The 24,993-nt window shown below is 41.3% G+C and overlaps 1 protein-coding gene across 3 annotated transcripts; it reads left to right on the top strand.

The window, feature by feature from the left end:
* The first annotated feature begins 529 nt into the window (after nt 1-529).
* Nucleotides 530-15,564, top strand: ANP32E (acidic nuclear phosphoprotein 32 family member E). Of its 3 annotated transcripts, XM_042953821.1 has the most exons (7): nt 563-1,022; nt 4,096-4,245; nt 4,720-4,842; nt 5,607-5,772; nt 7,784-7,974; nt 13,878-13,932; nt 15,174-15,564. In XM_042953821.1, the coding sequence occupies exons 1-7, from the start codon at nt 969-971 to the stop codon at nt 15,242-15,244; spliced, it is 810 nt and encodes a 269-aa protein (XP_042809755.1). In that variant the 5' UTR covers nt 563-968; the 3' UTR covers nt 15,245-15,564. The 3 variants fall into 3 exon arrangements, 2 of the variants coding, with proteins under 2 accessions (XP_042809756.1, XP_042809755.1); XR_006206701.1 differs by lacking the exon at nt 7,784-7,974 and having other exon boundaries at nt 570-1,022; XM_042953822.1 differs by lacking the exons at nt 5,607-5,772; nt 13,878-13,932; nt 15,174-15,564 and having other exon boundaries at nt 530-1,022; nt 7,784-8,775.
* The last annotated feature ends 9,429 nt before the right edge of the window (nt 15,565-24,993 follow it).

The following is a 24,993-nucleotide window of genomic DNA, read 5'->3' as shown; positions in this document are numbered from 1 at the left end:
TTAAAGGTGCCTAACTTACATACTTCACCCAACTTCTTTCAAAATCGTTCAGTCCTTCAGGGTGGAAGTTAAAATACTATCTTTATCCCGGCTCTGGTTCTGCACCAGAAGACTGTCTCAAGAAGGGCAGTACCATGAAGGCACGCTTTTTAGATCATGTGCACGTTGCGGCGCACCTTGGCTGCAAGGTGCTTTAAAAAGGCCAAGAGCTCGTGCGTGCTGTGTACCAAATGATCAGTCCTGCAACCTGGGCACGTAAGATGCTTTCTCCCTCCCTTTCACACTAAAAACAAAAAAAACCCAAACAAATCCAGCGAGCATCAAAACCGTCGAACGCCTAGGGAAAGCGCGCCAACCACACAAAGAAAAGGAGGGGGGCTACAGGGATTCAAAATCATTTCCCCAGGACGAACACCCTCCTGGACCTATCGGAGTTAACTGCGCGCTTGGTCGTAGCCAATAGACACAGTACTTCTGGTTCAGGTCCACCCTGAAGACTGACGGACATTTGTGCAGCCCAATGAAACAGTGCGATGCTGAAGACTTGACCAATACATTCGGGAGGTGGGTGGAGTGTAGGCCAGGGGGTTGGCGGTGCCGTGTCATGGAGGCTCAGTCTCAGAGCAGCCATTGAAGGGGAAGGAACTGCGGGTGTGTGTGTGTGTGCGTGTGTGTGTGTGTGTGTGTATGTGTGTGTGTGTGTGTGCGCGCGCGTGTGTGTGTGTGCGTGTGAGTGCGCGCGAGTGTGTGGACAAGGAGGTGGGGGCAGTCGAGTTAGAGTCCCAACTCCTTGGACTCCATTTGCTATTCTCTTCTTTCTTCCCCACACCTATCTGGTGGTGGTGGGCGTTTATATTTGCTTTTCTTTTCATTCATTTACAAATCTTTTAAAATTAAGGGTTGGGGGTAGTGGGAAAGGCAGGAAAGGGTAAGGGAAGGGAGTAGCCGCAGAAGAGCAGGAGGAGGACATGGAGATGAAGAAGAGGATTAACCTGGAGTTAAGGAACAGAGCCCCGGAGGAGGTGAGATGACTCAGCCCCCTCCCCTTCCCCACCGGACCTGTATTGGGAAGATCGGCTTTGTAGGGATCCGGGTGGGTGTCTGAGGAGGGGTATTGAGTTAACCCCGTAACCCTGAGGTTACGGTTTGGGGGAAATATTTAATTTTAAGTGTTAAATCATTAAAATCTTCTACTTAAAAATGGCGAAGGTTTAAGTTTCTAGGGGCGTTTTTGTGTGTACCCGGGGGCTTAGCCTCCTTCAGCCCTCTTCGAGTCGGGAGTCCTGTCCTGGTGGGGGCAGGAAGCGGAGTGTTGGGGGCCGCTCCGCCGCCTCGTCCCCTCCTCCTCCTCCTGGGGGCCGGTGGCGTGGGGGCGACCCACCGGTCGCACTTGCCCCCGCTGCAGCCATCGTCGCCTGAGAACTTAGTCCAACTTTTCTGCAACGCTGCCAACTCTTTTTTTCTTTTTTTCGGGGGGTGCCCGCGGCCTCGAGGCCCTTGGGTGTCTGACGTCGCGCCGGGCGCGGGCTGGGGTCCCTGGCGGAGTCCGCGTACCGTTTGCCGACGGCTGCGCCCACTCCCCCGGGAAGCGGCGCGCGCCGCCCGCCGCCGGGCGGAATCTGGGTCAGCGGTCGGTTCCGCGGCCGCGGGTAAGTTTTGGGAGTCGTCGCCCAGACCGGAGGTGGGGAGGGGACGCGAGGCGTAATCCCCTCGGTCTCCCCGCGGCGTAATGCTACTCGGCGTGTCGTGTCGTAGTGGCCGTCACTCCGAATTTGATCCCGGGAGAAGGTTTCACAGAACTCAACAAATGGGCCGTAGTAGTTTCGTGCGTTAAAGCTGGGCTCGGCGAAACTAAATGATGCGCTCTTGCTGCCGTCGCCTCAGTTAAAGAGACGGGGTTGGGAGGGGCCACGTGAGGCGGGTCGCGGCCAACTTTTCGGGGGTCGGGCGGGAGGCGTTTCCGCCTCCTGCTTGAGGGCGCTTCCTCGGCTGCACCCAGCCCTCTCCGCCCGGGGCGGAGGTGCCGGGCACGCGGGCGGGGAGGCGACCCCCTGTTCCCTCGAGGAGTCCCCGCCCCGTCTTGGGTTTCCCGTGGGTCGGAGCTGCGGGTCGCGAGAGCGGGGCCCGTGGTTCGTGAGGAAGCTCGCACTCCAGGACGCCGAGGAAAGCGTCGAGTCTTGTTAATTGCGGCCTCTGAAATAAACACGAGAGGTGGAACATGAGGATACAGTTGTTTTCTGCAGGGGTGGGTGGGGGTGGTGCCTGCGCACACCAGCACAGGGGAGGAGTGGGCTCTGTTCGGTGGGCTGTGGTGGCCTGCAGAATGGGAACCCAATGTCTTAATGTGTGTGTGTGTGTGTGTGTGTGTGTGTGTGTGTGTGTGTGTGTGTGTGTGTGTGTTTTAAGTCCCTTTTTCTCTGAAATTGGCAAAGGGCGGGGAGGAGGAAACAGTCGCTGCTATCACCCCAGAGAGAGATGGGAGTTTTCTAGGGCCTACTCTTTGGGGGCTTCAGGAAAAAAAAAAAGCTGCCTTACAGAAGCACACATTTAGTATGCTTTGTATGTCTTAGTTTGGAAAAGTGAATTTGCTCCTCCATACCCCCCTTTCATTTACCTACCCTATCCATAGTAATTTCCTTGCCAGTTTTGGGGAGTGCCGGATGTTGCTTTTTTGCAGTCTCTCCTTCCTCCCCTGTGGTGTAATAACGGTCTCTTGTATTTGTATAGCTCTTTACTGTTTACAAAACCTGTTTGTGTTTGTTTTTTACTTTTCTCCTTGGAGGGACTTGTAAGGTGGATTGTATTGTTCTAGAATCCAAATTAGCAAATGGAGTCCCCTCCGGGGCAGTGAAGTTACTTAAGTGGAAGAACTGGCTTTCTGACACCAAATCTTGTGGCTCTCTCTCCTCCCGCTCAGCTGGACCAGGAGTCAGAAGATTTAGAGTGAGGCACAGTTCTGTCATACAAACTGTGTGACCTTAGCCAAGTCATTCTTACCCTTTGGGCCTTGGCTTCCTTACCTCTAAACAGATCATATACCTTCTCTGGTCTCTAAAATAATTGTCAAAGTCATACTCAACTAGAGAAGGCGGCATTCCTCGTTGCTAATTTTTAGCCCTCAAAATACCTCAAACATATTTTTGCATTGGGAATAGACTGCCAGAGTCTCCTGGCTCCCCCTTAAGATTAAGTCCTTCCAGGTCCACACAGCGGCAAGTTTTGTTCTACAACTGTGACCTAATAGAGGATGCAGCCCCTCCCCCTCCCCCACTGTGGGAGAAACAAAAATGCTAGGAGGGTGTTACAGAGAAATAACATTTTGTCAAGGATGTATCGTTCTGGGTGACATTGTTAGGCCACTCTAAAAGCCAGCTTTCTCAGCATGAGCTTTCTAACATTTCTTCACGAAGGGTAATAAGGTATTTGGGAGTTATGGTGGCATTTATCAACCAAAGATCAAGGAATTTAAACTGGAAACATGAATAAAATAGTCTCCTTTCTTCTCCCTTATGCTTTAGGGCAGCTCCCTGGAATCCTTTACCAGTAGCCCAGGCATCACCTCACTGTAAAGTATATGCTCTCATGTTGAGAGTCCTTCTCATCACCGGCAGAAGCAAGTTTCACATGGGACCTTTTTCAAAGTTTTTTTTCCCCTGCATCAGTGATTTCAACAGGCATTGAACTAATTGGTCTAAGTTTAAATTTAAAAGGTTAACTTATAATGATGACTTTAGATTGTATTTCAGGTTTTGGTGGGAGAGGAGAGAATGAAAAGGATCTGGGTAAGGGGATTGATGTGTGTATTCTTTTTTTAAAGTTTATTTTGTGAGAGAGAAAGCAGGAGTGGGGGAGAGGCAGTGAGAGAAGAAGAGAATCCCAAGCAGGCTCTGAGCTGTCAGCACAGAGCCCAAGGTGGGGCTCAAACCCACAAACCACGAGATCATGACCTGAGCCAAAGTCTGATGCTTAACTGACTGAGCCACCCAGGCGCCCCAGGACTGATGGTTTTATCTTCATATTTCCAGTGTGTCAAGACTCAGATCTTTTGCTAAACAGATTGCAGAGTAAAGACTCATTTCATTTTCTGTCTTACAGGTGACAGAATTAGTCCTTGATAATTGCCTATGTGTCAATGGGGAAATTGAGGGCCTGAATGATACTTTTAAAAAACTAGAGTTTCTGAGTATGGCTAATGTGGAACTAAGTTCACTGGCTCGGCTGCCCAGCTTAAATAAACTTCGAAAGGTAAGTTGGCATTAAGCTTGAAATCATCATAATTTTGAGGCCCAGGTTTTGGCCAAGTGAAACAACCATTCTGCCTTCTAATTAGAAGTTTCTAAACTTCTACAGATAAGAAAAAGGGTTATGTAGGATTTTGGAATCAGCTCTATTAATGCTTTTAGAAATTTACATTTACTAATGAAATTGCTTTATGACATGAATTTGGATTTAATATCTACCAAATATTTTTCTCTGAAACATAAAGATCCAACTATAATACGACTGGAGCCAAACTAGGGTTATAAGCTTACTCTGTAGGGGTTCTAATATATTATTTGGCATTTGTAGGTGGGAATTTGGAAATTAATAATTTGTGACAGTTTCTTGAAGCCAGAGAGAATGACAATTGTTTTTCTTCTTCACATGGATATATTTTGAAAATCTGATCTGCCCTAAGCTTTCACAATGGTTTGTTTTCTCTCCATGTTGAATATTTAGTTGGAACTCAGTGACAATATAATTTCGGGAGGCTTGGAAGTCCTGGCAGAGAAATGTCCAAATCTTACCTACCTCAATCTGAGTGGAAACAAAATCAAAGATCTCAGTACAGTAGAAGCTCTGGTAAGTGGAAAGTCTCTGGACTTTCTCTTTTTTGGTTGATTTTCTGAGATTTGCTTCTGTTTTATTGATTTATATTTCATTATTGATTTATATTTCACTGTTTGAAACTTCTGAATTTCTTACATGTTTTGATCTAGATGGTTACTGCTTTTACTTCTTTTAAAGATTTTTTAAAATGTTTATTCATTTTTGAGAGAGAGAGAGAGGGAGACCAAGCACGAGCAGGGGAGGGACAGAGAACGAGGGAGACACAGACTCTGAAGCAGGCTCCAGGTTCTGAGTTGTCAGCACAGAGCCCTGTGTGGGGCCTGAACCCACGAACCTTGAGATCACGACCTGAGCTGAAGTTGGATGCTTAACTGACTGAGCCACCCAGGGGCCCCTGCTGCTCTGATTTAAAGAAAAGCTTGGGAGGAGGTAAAAATTGTTGACAATAAGCTTGACTAGATTTAAGCTAACCACAATGTTGTTATTGTCTATTTATGCACATATTTTGTCAACAGAATCTATCAAGTGGCTACCATAGTAAGGCACTAATCAGGTGCCGCAGTTACAGTGGTGAACAGAATAAAGCCCCTTCCCTCGTGATACTTGCATCCTGGGGCCTCATTAAGAGAATTGATACAATAACCCTTCATTATAAAATGCGAAAGATCCAAAAATCATTCTGATTTCAAATATGTGTTTTCTGGTTCATGAATTACAAAGAAGTAATATAGTATTTAAAATCTTGAAATGTAAGCTTTAACTTTTTACTTTTCCAGCAAAATCTTAAAAATTTGAAAAGCCTTGACTTGTTTAACTGTGAGATCACAAACCTGGAGGATTACAGAGAAAGTATTTTTGAACTGCTGCAGCAAATCACTTACCTAGATGGATTTGACCAGGATGATAATGAGGCACCGGACTCAGAAGAAGAGGATGATGAAGGTAATCATTCTTAATGCCTATAAATACAGCCTCCAGTCTAGCTGTGCAATTTAGATTGGGCCTGGATATTTAGGTGTTGGGGGGAAAAAAAAGAGATTAGTAAGAAGAAAAATTTAAAAACCCAAAGCCCTAATCCTGTGTTTCTTCTTTAAGATTTCTGATAGCTTGGGGAATTTAATGATTATTGTAGTACCAAGCTCCATGAAAATTTTATATCTGTATAAACTGTGTAACCACCACCTAGTAAAAGTGGTAACTTTTAAAATAGTACCTTTTATTTATTTATTTTTTTAAAAAAGGAACCATTCCTTGCGTGTTATCCATAATAGCCAAGAAATGGAAACAATCCAAATGGCCTATCAACTGATGGATAAACAAAATGTGATACGTCCATACAATGAAATATTATTCTGTCATAAGAATGAATGAGGCACTGATAAATGCTGTACCTTTGAGAACATTCTATGAAGTGAAAAAAGCCAGACACAAAAGGCCACATTTTGTATGACTTCATTTGTATGGCGTGTCCAGAATAGGCATATTCATAGAAGATGGAGTAGTGGTCACCAGGGCTGGGGGAGAGGAGATTGGGGAATGACTGTAAATGTGTATGGGTTTTTTTGAGGGGGGTGATGAAAATGTTCTAAAATTAGATACTGAATATACATGTTTGGATAAATGGGTGACTAACAGATGATGGAATGGATCTTGTTAGTTATGGGATACTGTTTATTATTCTTGGTAGAAAAGTTTTTTGTTTTTTTTTTTTTAAGTTTATTTATTTTGAGAGAGAGTGCATCAGAGAGCGCAAGTGGGGGAGGGGCAGAGAGAATCCCGAGCAGGCTTTGTGCTGTCAGCCACAGAGCACAGCCCGGGGCTCCCCGTCTCATGAACCTTGAGATCATGACCTGCTCAAATAAAAGACCCCATAAAAGTTTTTAGTGTAACGGGGTGCCTGGGTGGCTCAGTTGGTTAAGCGTCTGACTTTGGCTCAGGTCATGATCTCAAGGTTCCTGGGTTTGAGTTCCACATCAGGGCAGGCTCTCTCCTGTCAGCAGGGAGCTTGCTTGGGATCCTTTGTCCCCCACCTCCACACCCCTCCCCCACTTACACTCCCTCTCTCTCAAAAATAAATATTTTTAAAAAAAGTTTTTTACTCTAAAAAGAAATTTGATGGATAAACAATGTTAGAAAATGATGGAATGGAATGATAGATAAAAGAGCTTTGAAGTGTCCACAAAATAAAATAAAGTTTAGTGCATGTAACATTTCATTTTTTATTTATTAAAGAAATTTTTTTTAATGTTTACTTATTTTTTTTTTTATTTTTTTTTTTTTATTTTTTTTCAACGTTTTTTTTATTTATTTTTGGGACAGAGAGAGACAGAGCATGAACGGGGGAGGGGCAGAGAGAGAGGGAGACACAGAATCGGAAACAGGCTCCAGGCTCCGAGCTGTCAGCCCAGAGCCTGACGCGGGGCTCGAACTCACGGACTGTGAGATCGTGACCTGGCTGAAGTCGGACGCTTAACCGACTGCGCCACCCAGGCGCCCCAATGTTTACTTATTTTTGAGAGAGAGAAACAGAGTGAGAGTGGGGAAGGGATAGAGAGACAAGGAGACACAGCATCCGAAGGAGGCTCCAAAGCTCTGAGCTGTCAGCACAGAGCCCAGCGTGGGGCTCCAACTCACAAACCGCGAGATCATGACCTGAGCTGAAGTGGGACGCTTAATGGACTGAGCCCCCCAGGCGCCCCTAGTGCATGCAACGTTTTGATGACAATCTATATGTTGGAAACAGTTCAGTATTTAGAAGCCATGTTTCTCAAATAGTAAAGGAGGATGTTACAAAAGGGAAGTCTTAAAAAAAAAGAAAATCACCCTGGGATACTTTCCACCCACCCGTTGGCTTAAGAGTTTGAGGTGATTGGGACAAGGGAAAATAGGATCGACATACTACCAAGAAACATTTTTCCCAGCCATTTGTTCATCTTTCAAAATATTTTTAAAGACGGAGATGAAGATGATGAAGACGAAGAGGAAGATGAAGCTGGTCCACCAGAAGGCTATGAGGAGGAGGAGGAGGACGAGGAGGAGGAGGAAGAGGAGGAGGAGGAGGAGGAGGAGGAGGAGGCAGGCTCAGAACTGGGAGAGGGAGAAGAGGAAGTGGGCCTCTCCTACTTAATGAAAGAAGAAATCCAGGTGAATAGGCACTTTTTACCTGCACTGAAAGCCATTTAGGCCTAAGGTCAAGTCCTAAAGTAGGAAGTTGAGTGGAAAGTGGAAAGCTGTTCCTGACTTGTGGGTCTGCATGTATCTGTCTGCCTGTCCTTTTTACCACTGTCCGTCAGCTCACAGTGTATCCAGATAATCGCAAACCCCTATTTTACCACCCAGCTATCGTTCAAAACCGCTCAGCCCTCAGTAGCGTGGGATGGTGGAGAACATTTTACAAAAGTTTCTGAGCCTCAGCTTCTGCATTTATAAAACGGAGATTATACCAACCTCTTAGGATTATTTTAAGGAACTGACAGGATAATACACTTAAAGTATCTAGTCCCCGGCACATCGTAGGCACTCAAGAAGACTTTCCTTTCCCCTAATTATGTCTTGCTAATGGTTTTGTAGTAGCTTTCCAAATGGTCTCTCTGAATACAGTGTCACCACAAAGGTGTATCATCCACAGTATGTGCTTGGGTACTCTGAATGCAAATGAGATCATGTCACCAGGCTGCATGAATCACTTTGTTTCCCTGTTGCCACCAAGACATACAAGGCCCATCATTATTAGCCCCTGCTTCCTCCTCTAGCCTCTTCTCCCTCAGTACCAAATTAAATTGTCACACCGAGCTATTTCTTGCCTTTCTGACTGTAGCTACATTGTGTATTCTATCTGTAGTGACTTTCTACCCATGCTCTCTGGTGAACTTTATTTTCTGTTCTTACTGAGGTAAACATAAGTATAGTAAAGCTTGTAAAGTACACTGATTTTATGTACAAGTCCATGACCAAGCCACTTATGTATATATACTCCTGTGACTGCTATGCAAATCATGCATTGCAGACTCTTTAAAAACTCAGTTTTGGAGTTGCTTCATTATTGAAGCTTTCTGTAAGTTTTCATAGATAACTACTCCTTCCTCTGTTACCTTTGAACCTTGATTAGGCTTTATTGCCTGTACACACTTTTGTAAAAACTTGTTTATTTGGCCACTTTCTACTCGAGGGTCAGCTCCTTGAGGGAAGGGCCATTTATCTTTGTATCTCAGCATCTAGTGCATTGACAGGAACATAGTAAGCTCACAGAAAACGTCAGTTGACTTGAACAAATGATCTTCAGCCCCTGGGAATTACTGTTTTCTCCTAATGTTGTTAAATTATTGTTTTATGTTAATAATTCAAAGTTTTTTATTATTAAAAATAATATCTCTTGATTTAGACTAGGAATTGTTAGCATTATTTGTTTTCCTAATGACCTTTACATTGGTTAGATAGGTAATATCACTGATGATAATTTTTCTCTGATATAATTTTATTATTTATTTATTTATAAGGAGGGGGAGGAGTGTAGAGAGGGAGAGAGAGAATCTCAAGTAGACTCTGTACTACCCACTCAGAGTCTGTCCTGGAGCTTGATTTCATGAACCATAAGATCACAACCTGAGCAAAAATCAAAAGTCAGATGCATAACCGATTGAGCCATCCAGGCACCCCTAGTATTAAGTAGTTTAAAAATGACTTTAAAAAGTTTTTTTTAATGTTTATTTATTTATTTATTCATTTTTTTCCCAAAAATGTTTTAACATTTATTTATTTTTGAGAGAGGGAGACACAGAATGCAAAGCAGGCTCTAGTCTCTGAGCTGTCAGCACAGAGCCTGATGTGGGGCTTAAACTCCCGAACTGGGAGATCATAACCTGAGCCAAAGTCGAATGCTTAACCAACTTGAGCCACCCAGTCACCCCATAATGTTTATTTATTTTTGAGATGGAGACAGAGGCAAGCAGAGGAGGGGAAGAGAGAAGGAGACACAGATTCTGAATCATATTCTAGGATTCAAGCTGTCAGCACAGAGCCTGATGAGGGGCTTGAACTCACAAACTGCGAGATCATGACCTGAGCTGAAGTCAGATGCTCAGCTGACTGAGCCATCCAGGCACCTGCCCCTAAAAATGACTTTCAACTGGGGCGCCTTGGCGGCTCAGTGTGTTAAGCATCTGACTCTTGGTTTTGGCTCAAGTCATAATCTTGTGGTTCGTGAGTTTAAGCCCTCTGTCGGGCTCTGGTGGCGTGGAGCCATGCACTGTCTCTCAAAAGAAATAAACATTAAAATGATTTTCAACTGACTGCTGATGTTTGTGTTTATCATTCCACTGAATATTGGGAAATGTTAAAAGTGACACAGTCCAGTATAGAGCAAAAATCTCTGAGGTAATTCCCACGATGTTAAGTCAGTGTAGTACCTGCATGGTTTGAGTAATATTTTTATTTCATCTGCTCTTTAGAGGTAAGGAATTAATATGGATAAAGAAGGTCTTGATGTATCTGTAGGACATTTCGTTAAAAATGGGGATGGGGGCTGTAGAAGAATTGGGAATTGTGGTGCCCCTGTACTGTACATAGTACAATGAGGAAACATGTTATTTCCCATTAATTGGGAAAAGATCATAGTCTCTACTGAACAAGTCACTGATGAAAGCTGAGTTTTTATTGAGGGGTATTATCTAATAGATGACATTAATAACTAAAGGCTTAGATGATAGCTATACTTGTGGTGAGTGTAACAGAAGATATAGACTTGCTGAATCACCATGTAGTACACCTGAAACTAATGTAACATGGTATGTCAAGTCTACTTCAATTTAAAAAAAGGCTTAGAGATGCCTGGGTGGCTCAGTTGGTTAAGCATCTGACTCTTGATTTCGGCTCAGGTCATGATCTCACAAGGTTAGTGAGATTGAGCCCCACGCTGGGCTCTGTGCTGACAGCGCAGAACCTGCTTGGGATTCTCTCTCTCTCCTCTCTCTGCCCCTCCCCTGCTCCCTCTCTCTCTCTCGAAATAAACATTAAAAAAATAATAAAAAATAAAAAAGGCTTAAAAACATGAATCAACTTTTTAAAGTTTATTTATTTATTTTTGAGGGAGAGAGAGAAAGAGAATCCCAAGCAGGCTCTGCACTGACAGCTCGGAGCCTGATGTGGGGTTCGAACTCACAAACTGTGAGATCATGACCTGAGCCAAAATCAAGAATCAGATACTTGGCACATCTGGGTGGCTCAGTTGGTTTAGCACCCGGCTTCAGCTCAGGTCATGATCTCACAGTTGGTGGGTTCCAGCCCCTGCTGGGCTCTGTGCTGACAGCTCAGAGCCTGGAGCCTGCTTGGGATTCTATGTCTCCCTCGCTCTCTGCCCCTCCCCCACTCACACTCTGTCTCTCAAAAATAAATAAAATGTTAATTAAAAAAAAAAAAGGTCAGATACTTAACTGACTGAGCCACTCCATGAATCAGTTAGTTGAACCATATTTTGTTTAAAGCAAAATCCAGAGAAGTAATTAGCTTTTGAGACTTGGGCTTTTCTAAATTAAGGAATAAATGTGATTAGTGTCTCCACTGTTTTTTAAAAAATTGCAAATATTTAAATATCCTCACTTATCATTTGCAGATAGGAGATGTTTAAAATGTGTCCCTTGTTTTTCTTTCTTTTTATTTCTTTCCCTTTCCTTCCTCTTCCTGTCCCCTCTCTCCTCTACCCTTCTCTCTTCCTTTCTTTTCGTCTTTAGTTTAAGGCTTTAGGTTCTCCGATTTTTACTGTGGTTCCTTTTTATACTATTGGCTACCCCATCTATTCCTTCTGCTCCTTGTAGCTTGATGATGTTCTGGTATAGAATGCTTTTCAGTATTTGAATTAATTGTATAAGACTGATTTCTGATATGAGTGTTGTGCAGTTGAGTTTCTCAGGGGATCCTAGCTACGTGCTGGGAAATTAAGTTCTGTTTAGTATTTCTAGACACAAATGGGGCTATGGATACTGTGAAAGGGATGGGTTGTACAAATTTTCCTTCAATACCCAGCAGTTCTTGACATTTGCCAATTAAAGTGTTTCTTTTATGTTTATTTTTGAAAGAGATAAAGAGTGAGTGGGAGAGGGGCAGAAAGAGAGGGAGACACAGAATCCAAAGCAGGCTCTGCACAGAGCCTGATATGGGGCTCAAGCCCAAGAATCATGAAATTATGAACTCAGCTGAAGTCAGACACTTAACCGATGGAGCCACCCACGTGCCCTGCCAATTAAAATATTTTTAAGGAGCAGTAAACTTTTGTGGGGTTGGAGGGGAGACCCTAGATTGGTTTCATTTTTTTCAAACATATAGTAGAACTCAACTATTTGGCAGTAAGTGTAAAAGGCCTCTGAATAGCCAATATAAAGTAACCAAAGACATTTTCTTTGTAGGACAGTGTTTCAGCTGTTATTCTAAACCTATTTTCTCTTTTATATTCAAATCTCTAATAAGCTTATTGATCTATTTTCTGAATCCATAGCAGATTAAAATTGAAGTAGTAACCTACTGTAAAAGAGAAGGCACGAAAACTAGGAAAAGGTACAATTAAAAGTAGAGGCGAGGGTCATTTTTAAAAGGAGAAAACCATCCTACATATATTAATAGGCTCTGAGGGAATAGCATACACTAATGAGTATAGTGTTCATGGTCAAAATGATGACTGATTATGCAAGGGAAAGGTTTGTTAGCATAAAATGGTAGTGCACTTTAGAGATTTGTATCCCAATTGGCTATGTTTACATCTTAGCTATCCTGAACAGCTCTTTCACAAGAGTTGTAGATCAAGTTTTGTGACTTTTTTGTGTGATTTTTTTGCTGTTTTGATGTGTAGATTTTTAGATATAGAAGGAACTTGTAGATCTTTCTAGATGAATACTTTCTTTTATTGATTAGGAAACTGAGGTCCAGGGGCACCTAGGTGGCTTAGTCGGTTAAGTGTCCAACTTCGGTTCAGGTCATGAACTCACCGTTTGTGAGTTCGAGTCCCACGTCGGGCTCTGTGCTGACAGCTCAGAGCCTGGAGTCTGCTTCAGATTCTGTGTCTCCTTCTGTCTGCCCCTCCCCGACTCATGCTCTGTCTCTCTAAAAAATAAACATTAAAAAAAAAAAAGGAAAACTGAGGTCTAGAGAGATTAAGTGACATATTTAGTGCATATAACTATGTTGGGGCAAGAATTCAGGTAATTCCTTTCTCACTCTATAAAATAGAAGACCTTTCTTTGAAATAGTCTAAAGGTACTCTGTCCATTATAGTAGCCACTGGACATATTTCGTTATTTAAATTAAAATAAAATGAAAAATTCAGTTCCTTGTTTGTACTGGTCACATTTTATTTTTTTATTTTTATTTATTTCATTTATTTTTTAAGATTTTTTTTTATTTTTAAGTAATCTCTACACCCAGCATGGGGCTCAAACTCACAACTGCAAGATCAAGAGTTGCACACTTTGGGGCGCCTGGGTGGCTCAGTCAGTTAGGCGTCCAACTCTTGATTTCGGCTCAGGTCACGATCTCACGGTTTGTGGGTTTGAGTCCCACATTGGGCTCTATGCTGATAGTACAGAGCCTGCTTGGGATTCTCTCTCCCCCTCTCTCTGTCCCTATCCCACTTGCGCGCGCGCACACACACACACACACACACTCTCTCTCTCTCTCTCTCTCTCTCTCCCTCTCCCTCTCCCTCTGGGTAAATAAACTTTAAAAACAAAAAAAGTTGCATGTTCTGCTGACTGAGCCAGCCAGGCACCCCTGTACTGGTCACATTTTAAATGCTCAGTAGCCACATGTGGACAGCATAGATACAGAACGTTTCCATTGTTGCAGAAAGTTCTTTTGAACAGTGCTGGTCCAAAACATAAGTTACTTTCATAAAGAATCTAGATTTAGTTGGGTTCCTAGAAAACACCTACGTAAGTTAGGCACAGGTTGTCAGAATGTAGAATGACCATAGTTTTTTGCTCTTGTTGGAATGTATTATTACCAAACAGTGAAAAATATGCGTCATGGCTTTTTATTCTCAAATCAAATATTTGATTTTCAAGGATGAAGAAGATGATGATGACTATGTTGAAGAAGGGGAAGAAGAGGAAGAAGATGGTGAGTTACATTAGCCATTAAAGAAATCCTAACATTCAAGTTACAGCTATTATTCGTATACTTTAACAAATGAGTCTATAATTCAAATTGTAATTGATTTTGGTAACATAGAGCACCTTGAGAAGTATGAAACCTTTTTCTTTTAAAGTTGATTTGAGTAATCTCTACACTCAACGTGGGGCTCGAACTCATGACCTTGGGATCAAGAGTCTTATGCTCCTTGTAACAAGCCAGCCAGGCACCCCTAAAACCTCTTTAAAAGAGTAATGTTCTCAGGGCATTCAATAATTTCATTAAAAAACAAACAAAAAACCAGCCTCTAACATTTATTTTTATTTAAAAAAAATTTTTTTTAATGTTTATTTATTTTTGAGAGACAGAGCACGAGCAGGGGAAGGGCAGAGAGAGAGGGAGACAGAGAATCCCAAAGCAGGCTCCAGGCTCAGCTGTCAGCACAGAGCCCTATGCGGGGCTAGAACCCACGAACTGTGAGATCATGACCTGAGCCAAAGTCGGACACTTAACCGACTGAGCCACCCAGGCACCACTCTAACATTTATTTTTAAAATGGTATGAAGAGATCATGGAACCTTGAGCCTTAATTTATTACTTTCTTAGGTCTTTCATTTTGAAGAGGGTGAAGCCTTATCTCTCAAGAGCAGTGGAATTCTCAAATAATGCTCTCTAGTCCTCTTTACCTAGGTCTTTCAAAATAAATTTAAAAATTCGCTAATAATTCTTGTAATGACAAGCCCCTAGTTTCTTGATCTGTACTTCATGATTTGGCCACAAGGGTGCACAGCAAGCCGTCATTATTTATGGATTTCTGTCTATTAAGCCTTTACAATACACTAAAATTGAAAAATTTTCAGAGAGGAAACTTAAACCTATAATTAAAAAAAATTTTTTTTTAATGTTTATTTCTTTTTGAGTGAGAGAGACAGACAGCATGAACAGGGGAGGAGCAGAGAGATAGGGAGACGCTGAATCCAAAGCAGGCTCCAGGCCCCAGGCTCTGAGCTGTCAGCACAGAGCCTGTCGCAGGGCTCGAACCCACTAACCATGAGATCATGACCTGAGCTGAAGTCGGATGCTTAACCAACTGAGCCACCCAGGTGCCCCAAACCTGTAATTTTTTTTATGCCATTAAGTTTTCACTAAGATTCAAAACTTTGTAATTTAACAGGTACTCATTTGTTAAAATTGAGTACTTTACAATTTTTCTTTCACTCTTCCTTCAGAAGAAGAAGGTCTTCGAGGGGAAAAAAGGAAACGAGATGCTGAAGACGATGGAGATGAAGAAGACGACTAGATCATTCTAAGACCAGATTCCCTAAAGTTCCTGGGTGTGCAATAGAGTGATCACATCTTCTTTGTTTCTTCATGTACCATAGTGAACCCTACGGAAAATAACCTGTAACTTTTATAGGAAAAGTGTGGTTTTACTATTTTTGCCTTATCATTCCAAATAAGATTTACTAGTCTGTTAATAATCATACTGTATGTAGAGAAAACATTTTCATTGACCCCGTTGTGAAATTCCCTAGCAATTTATTTAGAATCTTCATTTTTCTCATTCAAACTCATTGTATTAGTTATTTTTAGCCCATAATTAAAACATGATCACTTTTACACAGGCGTAGTTTGGTGCATTTCATTCATAAGGTTTTAAAGTTATTTATAGTTAATGGAAATCACGATCAGCTGGAATATGAAATGAAGTCTCTTGAATGAGAAGTTGGTTATTTTTTTAGAGGTGACCCAGAGATCTTTAGTTTGAAGGCAATGACTTTTTTTTTTTTTTTGGCTAAGGGTATTTGGATGCTTTTTTGTCACTTGAGTAGCTTGGAAAGTAGGAGCAGAATAGTAAAGGTTCTACTCAACAATATAGTTCATAGCTTTTGTGGAGGCTTCTGAAAACTTTTAAAGTCAGGTGACTAATACGATTTTCTTTTTGAAGTTCAGAGAGATGTGTTCAGAGACATGCAGGTGAGCCCTTTCTTTTTCAAGCTGAAGATTACAACATACTAGTAGGTTGGTTATTTTGTTTTTAAATGTGCATTCTTTATTTTCCTCCCAGCAATTCCTTTATAATCACTTTCATTTCTCTTTTCACTCCTCTCCCTCTATCTCAAAAAAAAGTTGGGAAACTCATGTGATACCCAGGAAAACTTTTAGTCTTTTATACCTCAACCACCTTTTCACACTGTCTCAGTTTTAAACAAGCTAAGTGAAAGAAATTCAGTATTTTCTGAGATACGAATATTATTACCAGTACGTTTGTATGCAACAGATTCTGCTTACTGTAAATCATTTTTGATTGACAAGATGTACAGACCGTATTATTAGGATGCAGAAAGAAAAGTAGAGGAGGCTTTCAGAAGCAGAATTAATATTCCTCAAAAGTCAGAACTATTGCCTGTTGATAATTAATGAGACATTCAAGTCAAATTTTCAAGTTAGCTTTCCAAACGATTTGGATACCACACGGCAAAGTATTTCTAATTTTTCTGAGTAGAACCTTTCATTATTCTTCTTATAGTTTTAAGGTATTACCAGATATAGCTTTTAATTGGAATATACTGGGCAGTTGGAAACATATTTGAAACTAAATCAGTATTCAAGATTAAGATTTATTTTCAAGTGGATGTCCATTAAAAATCAAAAATATTTCAGGACGAATGTGTGTTTCTATATATGGCTACTAAGTATAATAACAATAGAAAAGTACATCCCCTTTTTGTTTTGGAGGCTCCACGGTCAAGGCAATTGCTTTTGAAATCTTGGCTATCTAAATGTTTTTCTGCTTTGTTTTGGATATCTGTAAGTTTTTGTAAAGTTAGCATTCAGCAAATTAATTGAAGTTACTGGGACACATTTAAATTACTGAGTAAAGAACTTCTTTTTTAGTTTCAAATGTATGACTTTGGGTTTTAGAGTAAAAACTACAAAGTTATTTGTGGGTAAACTAAAAACGTTGCACAAGTGACTGAAATAAAACTCTTGGAATAAGTTTTGAGGGGGGGATTGGAATCTCCAAAAGGCTAACATTTTACTCCTTTTTAACATTTGAAATACCCTGTTGTAGTCCCTAAGAATTCTCATCACAGAGTATATGCCAGACTATAAAATACTTATTTTTAAAATGAAATCTATATACTGACTTTATCAATCGTCTTATTGTGCAATCAAAATTAGAGTTCTTTGGTTTGAAAACAACATTTAGAGCCTCCAAATGACTTTTTTAAGACTTATTTAGCTTTGTGGGTGGTATTTTCATGCAAATAAGTAAGGGTGGGTTTTATATTTTGTAGAAGTTTTTGGTCCTATTTTAATGCTCTTTGTATGGCAGTATGTATATAGTGTGTTAAATTCCTCAAAACTGTCCTTAAAAAACTTTGAAGTTAATACTTTTGTGCACCTGTGTTTTGAATAAAGCCATGACAGTGTTAAAAAACAAAAAAATGCAGCACTCCTGATTATTTTGTTTCTGACTGTTCCCTGTTTTTTTTTCTTCTTCTGTGACTGCTGTAACTTAAAAGTTTTTGAAATTGAATTGCTTCAAATAAATGGAAGATTTGTTAATAGTTTCAGTGTATGACATTCACTTTTTGAACCCTCCAATGGGGCTTTGAATGTCTTTTTAAAAACAGAAACAGCCCGAAAGTTCTCAAACACTTGGATGTCATGTGAGACATTACAGTTTAATAGTTTAACTCATCATCTGCCTTATTTATTCACTTTTGTCCAAGAAGCAGAAAAAATTCTGGGTTCTTTAACTTTCCTTTTGGAGTTGCAAATTGAGCCAGCACGTTTTGTATTTTGATTTGAAGTCATAACTTTGTTTCCGACAGTTGATGTAACCTATCCATAGTTAACTAACGTGATTATAAACCTGTCACACACCAGTAGTTTTTAAAAATGAATCCAAAGTCTTCATTTATACTGTATAGTATTTTCAGAACACTTAAGATAATATGATACAAACCTAATTCGTGTTTACCTTGAGTAAATCAAACCTGAACCAATATTTTTTTCTGCTCTCTGGGTTATCCAGTGAGAAGTGATTTTTAACATGTTTCATTTGTAGACAGCTTTGGCATGTGTCTATTTATAAAGTCAAGGCACAAGCATGTGAAGTAATGTTTTTGTGATTACTTACAGTTTAATATTGGAAAAGTATTTTAATTACGGAACTCTGCTCCCTGAGAGGTGGAAAATATTGGAGTGTATCTCAACTACAGAAACTGTTTATTGAAATTGTGTGTGTGTGTGTGTGTGTGTGTGTGTGTGTGTGTGTGTGTGTGTGTGTGTGTGTTGTACCTCTTTAAAAAATTCGGGGGTGCCTGGGTGGCTCAGTTAGTTAAATGCATAACTTTTGATTTTGGCTCAGGTCATTATCTCCTGGTTCGTGGGATCGAGCTGGCATGGGATTCTCTCTCTCCCGCTCTCTCTGCCCCTCCCCCACTTGTGCGCGAGCGCGTGCACTCTCTCTCTGTCTCTGTCTCTCTCTCTCAAAATAAGTAAACTTAGGGGCGCCTGGGTGGCTCAGTCGGTTAAGCAGCCGACTTCGGCTCAGGTCATGATCTCGCGGTCCGTGAGTTGGAGCCCCGCGTGGGGCTCTGTGCTGCCAGCTCAGAGCCTGGAGCCTGTTTCGGATTCTGTCTCTCCCTCTCTCTGACCCTCCTGTGTTCATGCTCTGTCTCTGTCTCAAAAATAAATAAACGTTAAAAAAAAAAATTAAAAAAAATAAGTAAACTTAAAATTCAAAACGTTTTACCCCTTGGTTAAAGAAAATGGTAGAATTACACTAAAAGTTTTTGATGAAGGTATTAGGTAATGAAACAATTCTGTGTGACATGGTGATTCAAAACACAAGTATTGTTTATTCCTTCTATATTTTAAAGAGAGGCTTTGGAACAAGGGACATTCTCCCAGTTGCTGAAAATTTCGCCTCTGTTCCTCGTACTAGCAATGATACTCTGCAGCTGGTGCTTAATAATAGCATTCTACTACTGCATTCCTTTTTCATGTACTAATGAGCCTAAGATTTGAAAACAAGGTTTGGGTAATTTGGCCCGAGGCAGCTACTTGTGTTAATCTGTTGATCAGCCCTAACTTGAAGGAGAACAGGTTATACCACAAAATGGAAATTACAAAATGGGTTGATCTCCAGGAAAATCTTTATAAAAAGACTTTATATACAGGTAAAATAGTTTCATTTCATACAGAGCTACTCACTTTTTTGGGGGTGGTAAGATCCAAGCAGGGTTACCTCATAATAGCAATTCTGACTAACAATCAGAAGCAACAATTATTTCTTCAAATTTATGAACATTTACAAGTAAATTTTTGCTAAGGCATCATTTGGACCCGGTTACCCATAAAATGCACACACCCACATTACTGGTCTATTGACACAGGCCATCAAATAGGCACACAACACTGATGGAAAAAATCCCATTCTAGCTGTCAGGATGGAACGTTGCCACCGAATACGTCCCTATTTTGTCATCCTCCTATTAAACATTCCGATGACACCATCTTGCAGATGAAGGCCATGATCTGTGCCTCTACTTTAGTGTGATAAACTCACTCCCCAGCCCCAGAATTAGCTCACTGAAGCTACTGGATTTCTCTACTTGTTGGCCTTTTCTCCCAAGTCTTCTGCTGGCACAGAGAAGCCAGCAACGGTGTGCTCGGGGGAGCTGTCACTTATCTAGACAGCTGTGACTAAGGAAGATTGGGGTTGGTAGAAGAATCTTTAAGTGTAACAGAAAGAACTACAGCTGAAGCAACTTTACTTAAGAACCAAAGACAGCAGCACCAGAGGAAACTAGCATCTGCAAGGGAAGCAGCAATTAACTATCACTCTGCAGCTCTGGCAGAGAAGTCCGTGCAAGTCCGGTCCTTTTAGCCATGCATCCCCCACCTTCCTTTTATGAGAGTATTCTAAGTTAAGAACAAATTCATTTCTGCTGGGCTGAGGATTTGTAATTTGTAGGAAATTAGTGAAATTTTCTGACTAGGATCCCAGGTGAGGCGTCTTATTTTTACCAAGGTATCTATAATAGGATGTGTGGAGGGCAATATCCCTTGGTATCGTTTTGACACCTGACATTTTATCTTTTTGCAGTTTGATTTCCCACTGCCAAGGTTCCTGGAATATAGCTGAAGCTGTCAGCCCTCCCTTCTCATTTCAAGGACTTCAGCCTTAAGATTGAGTTTCTCTAAAGCCTCTTTGCTTGTCACACTCCTCTGGGGCGACTGATTACCTACCACACCCTGTAGGTAATCTTATCCCAGCATCATTGCTTTAGATTCCTGATAGGTTTGAATAAACAGAGCGAGAGATTTTTACCTAAATGATTACACTGAAATAAAATCTTCTAGGGGTACGTTTTTGAGGTGTTACCTATCGTAGTCCTATGGGAGACTTGACTCCTTAAATTTTTACTTATTTCCCCAATCCTCAACCCCTGAAATACAGATAAACCAGTTTTTGTTTTTTGAGAGTACCATTTTTACAACAAGACGCCCTTTAGGGCATCCAGAGTCTCCACCGGATTTGAGCGTCTTGGGGAGAGAACACCAGGCCTTGAAATTAGAGAAATGAAACTCTAATTAGGGAGTACAAGAAATAAAAAGCGCCAATCACTCCAGACCGTGACCCTGACTTGATTCGCGGGATGCGCAACAAAAAGTTGCCCCAAACCAGACCCTCAGATCCAAAAGCCGGAGTCCAGAAACCAGTGGACCGAAAAGAGGAGCGGCCTCCGCTCGAACCGGAGGTACCCGAACGGGTCTGCAAGGGCGCTTTCCGAAACGCTTTCGATTGGACCAGAAATGTCGCACTCCTGGTCACGTGCTCTCGCGCCCCACCTCCCTTCCCTCCCCGCCAAGATAAAAGAGGGCGGCCGCTCGCCCCTAACTTTCTGTGATGAGCTGCGCACGCGCTGTGCGAGCGGCGGAGTCGCGCTGGGAGTCCTGGCGCCAACGGTCGGCACAAAAGCGCCCTTGGTCCTTCTCCCGCTTCCTTCCTCCTGCTGGGTCCGCTCCGCTGACACCCAGGGACACTCGCTGGTCAGGTCCTTAGGACCTTAACTTTATTCATTCTTTTACACTTTCCAGCTCTCGCTTAACGATGTACAGAGCTGTTGTTTTCAAAATTTGAATTAGTCTCAGGTTCATGAGTATCACCCAAGTTAGTGTTGTATGTACGTTTTCGTGATTTCTAAGCTGGAAATGCGGCTGGAGCCGAGGACACTTTGCTTCTGCTTCTTGTTTGTGCATGTTCAAGTTTGCATTCGAGTGACGTTTGTTTGTGAACTTTGCTCCTTGTCTCTAGGAGCTAGCTTGCTATCCTGTGGTGTTCCTATTTTCATTTTCTGTATTAAAGTTCAGTCAGGTTGGTACCTAAGGACGAATCAGTTGTGGAAAATATTAGAGCAAGCAACTGCTTATAGGCAAAGCACTGGAAAATGATACTTAGACCACAAGTAAAATGACAAAAGAAATATAACATAGATTGAGTTTTTTCCCTTTCTCCTAAAAGGAAAGAATGGTTCCATAGGAGAAGTTTTGTAAAGGTCAACAGGCTGAGCATTTAAGGTTTTCTTTTAGGTAGGGCAGCTAAATTGCAGTTTGTTAGAAGTGCCTCAAAACTATTGAGAAACTGTCATGAAATTATACTTTTTATTGGAATTAGTAAGTCACCTTTCATTTCAGATAGTATTTGTGTGTATGCAATTAAAATTTTTTTAATGTTTATTTTTGAGAGAGAGAGAGAGACAGAGTTTGAGCAGGGGAGGGGCAGAGAGAGAGGGAGACACAATCCGAAGCAGGCTCCAGGCTCTGAGCTGTCAGCACAGAGCCTGACATGGGGCAGGAACCCAGGAACTGTGAGATCATGACCTGAGCTGAAGTCCGACACTTAACTGACAGCCACTCACACGCCCCTGTATGTAATTTTTTAAAAATGTTTTTATTTTTGAGAGAGAGAGAGCATGTGCATAAGCATGGGAGGGGCAGAGAGAGAGAGAGAAGGAGACACAGAATCCCAAGCAGGCTCAAAGCTCCACACTGTCAGCAGAAAGTTCAGGGCAGGCCTCAACTCTACAAACAGAGATCATGACCTGAGCCAAAGTTGGACGCTCAACCAACTGAGCCACCCAGGCACCCCGGTGTGTACAGTTTCTATAAAAATATTAAAGGATGCTGGGGTGCTTGGCTGGCTCAGTTGGTAGAGCATGGGACTCTTGGTTTCTAGGTGGTGAGCTCAAGCCCCACTTGGGTTGTAGCGATTACTTAAAAATAAAATCTTAAAATTAAAGAATGGGTTTATGTGTCTATAGAATTAGCAACTGTACATTTTTTTTTTTTTAAGAAAAAAAGGTTGGGTTTATGTTTCTATAGAATTAGCAACTACATTTTTTGGTAAGATTTTATTTTTACTTATTTTTTAAAGTTTATTGTGAGAGAGACAGTGCAAGCCGGGGAGGGGCAGAGAGAGAGGGAACAGGATCTCAAGCAGGCTCTGCACTGACAGCAAAGAGCTCAACGCAGGGCTCGAACTCACGAACTGTGAGATCATGATCTGAGCCAAGAGCCACGCGGGCACCACATAAGATTTTATTTTTAAGTAATCTCTACACCCCACGTGGGGCTCAAATTTACAACCCAGAACTTCAGGTGTATACTCTACCAACTGAGCCAGCCAAGTACCCCTATAAATGTTTAACTCGAGTAAATCTAATGCCAATAATGTCTCAGGCTTTTTCTTTTTTCTTCCTTCCTTCCTTTCCTTCTTTCTTCTCCTTCTTCTTCTTCTTCTTCTTCTTCTTCTTCTTCTTCTTCTTCTTCTTCTTCTTCAGACTTCATTTTTTTAAAAGTAATTTTTACACACGACGTGAGACTCAAACTCACAACCCTGAGATCAAGAGTCACAGGCTTCACCAACTGAGCCAGCAAGGTGCCCCTTCTCAGGCTTTTTCAATGGCTTTTACAAAACAGTCACAAAATTGGGTTAAATGAAGACCAACTACTTTGTTTAAAATAAGAGATGAGAACATACCTGGATTTTAAGAAGCCAAGATTTTCTGTTGGGTAACAGCATTTCTCAGAAAAGGATTTTCCTTTTGACAAGGTAAATATTTAGGAGTAAGTTCTCCTCCCCTCCCCCTTATATTGGGAAATTGTATTTTTAGCATTGTTTTGATGTTGCCACAGCATTCAAAAATAATTATTGGAGCGCCTGGGTGGCTCAGTTGGCTAAGTGTCCCACTCTTGATTTCAGCTCAGGTCATGATCACATGGTTCGTGAGTTCAAGACCTGCGTTGGGCTCTGTGCTGACGGTGCAGAGCCTGCTTGGGATTCTCTCTCTCCCTCTCTTTGCCCCTTTCCCTCTTGTGCACTCTCTCTCTCTCTCTCAAAATAAATAAACATTAAAAAAAATCTTCTCTAAAAAAATAACTATTAACAGGGGAAGTTGGCAATGAATTTTTTTTTTTTTTTACAACCAGTAGAACACTGAGAAACTACTTGCTGAGAAAGAGGTTATAGCCATCTCGTCTATATTAAGAGGCCAAAGCATTACACCGATGTGATGATAAATCTTTTCTTTTTGTGTCCTTTATTTTTCCCTTCCACCACTATTCTGTATCAGCCATGAGGTTGCTGTTGGAGTTCAGGGACAAATAAGAGGTCATATAATGTAGGTCATTGCATAATGATGAAATGTCAATTCTGTGGTCTGTCTGTAAGGCTCTGTCCTTCAAAGTAAGATACACTGTGCTGTGATGGTTGTGAAGCTATCACCCCATGTTAGCGATTCATTATTTTTAGTTCACATGCTTGTGATTTACTTTCTTTCAGGTTGTTATGTGTTCAATCTTCACAAGTCATTTCCAATTTACCTGGTGAGGAAAAAACCAATGGAGAGGTTATGTCCACATGTTTTTTTAAGGTAAGGAGGTCTAGAGCTATGATCAAAGGCATAAGATGTGGAAAATTGTTCATTTAACAAACGTTTTAAAGATTTTATTTATTTATTCATTATTATTTTTTAGAGAGGGAGGGGCAGAGAGAGACTGTGAGAGAGGATCTTAAGCAGCCTCCACACTCAGCCTGACTTGGGGCTTTATCTTAAGACCCTGAGATCATGACCTGAGCTGAAATCAGAGGAGTTGGACGCTTAATGGACTAAGCCAGCCAGATGCCACCTAAAGATTTTATTTTTAAGTAATCTCTACCCCCAACATGGGGCTTGAACTCATAACCCAGAGGTCAAGAGTTGTGTGCTCTACTGACTGAGGCAGCCAGGTGTCCCTAATGAACTTTTTAATACCTTTGTTTAAGGCATTGAAGTGCTAGGAAAACAAAGATGAATAATATACAACCCTATCCCTTGAAGAACACAGTCTTTTTTTTTTTAATATAATTAATTGTCAAATTGGCTTCCATACAATACCCAGTGCTCATCCCAACAAGTGCCCTCCTCAATGCCCATCACCCACTTTCCCCTCTCCCTCAACCCCCATCAACCCTCAGTTTGAAGAACACAGACTTAACACAAGATTATGAGCCAAGAGAGAAATGATAGAAGGTAGACAAATAGCAGAGCTGACAACTTGTGCCCAGGAAGTGTGGAGGCTGCCAGAACCTTGTTTTACTCACCTCAGTGAAGATCTGATTTTGTCAATGCAGATGTGAGGGATAGACTCGTGAGGGATAGACCTGTGCCATGAAAGCTCACAGAGACTGATGCCTAAACCTGAGGGTCAACATAATTGGTTTTCAGGGATATTGTACATTTATATTAACTGCAGTATTCTTGTTCAATGCTCTAGATAAGTGTTCTCCAATAAAAATATAATACTATCCACAAATGTGGGCCACAGAAGTAATTTAAAATTTTCTAGTATCCATATTAAAAAAGTAAAAAGAAACAGATAACATTAATTTTAATAATATATTTTATTTAACCCAGTATATCTAAAATGTTATTGTTTTAACATATAATCAATATATACTTATTGCTGAGATATTTTACATTCTTTTTT

This window comes from Panthera leo, chromosome C1, assembly GCF_018350215.1.
Source record: "Panthera leo isolate Ple1 chromosome C1, P.leo_Ple1_pat1.1, whole genome shotgun sequence".
In the NCBI taxonomy this organism is placed as follows: Eukaryota; Metazoa; Chordata; class Mammalia; order Carnivora; family Felidae; genus Panthera; species Panthera leo.
This window is presented reverse-complemented; position numbering and strand designations above follow the sequence as displayed.

Excerpts from the sequence above, each read along its gene's own strand:
- ANP32E (XM_042953821.1), top strand. The coding sequence starts at position 969 with ATGGAGATGAAGAAGAGGATTAACCTGGAGTTAAGGAACAGAGCCCCG. Across the intron at positions 5,773-7,783 it reads AGAAGAAGAGGATGATGAAG|ACGGAGATGAAGATGATGAA; the intron begins GTAATCATTCTT and ends ATATTTTTAAAG. Across the intron at positions 13,933-15,173 it reads GGAAGAAGAGGAAGAAGATG|AAGAAGAAGGTCTTCGAGGG; the intron begins GTGAGTTACATT and ends CTCTTCCTTCAG.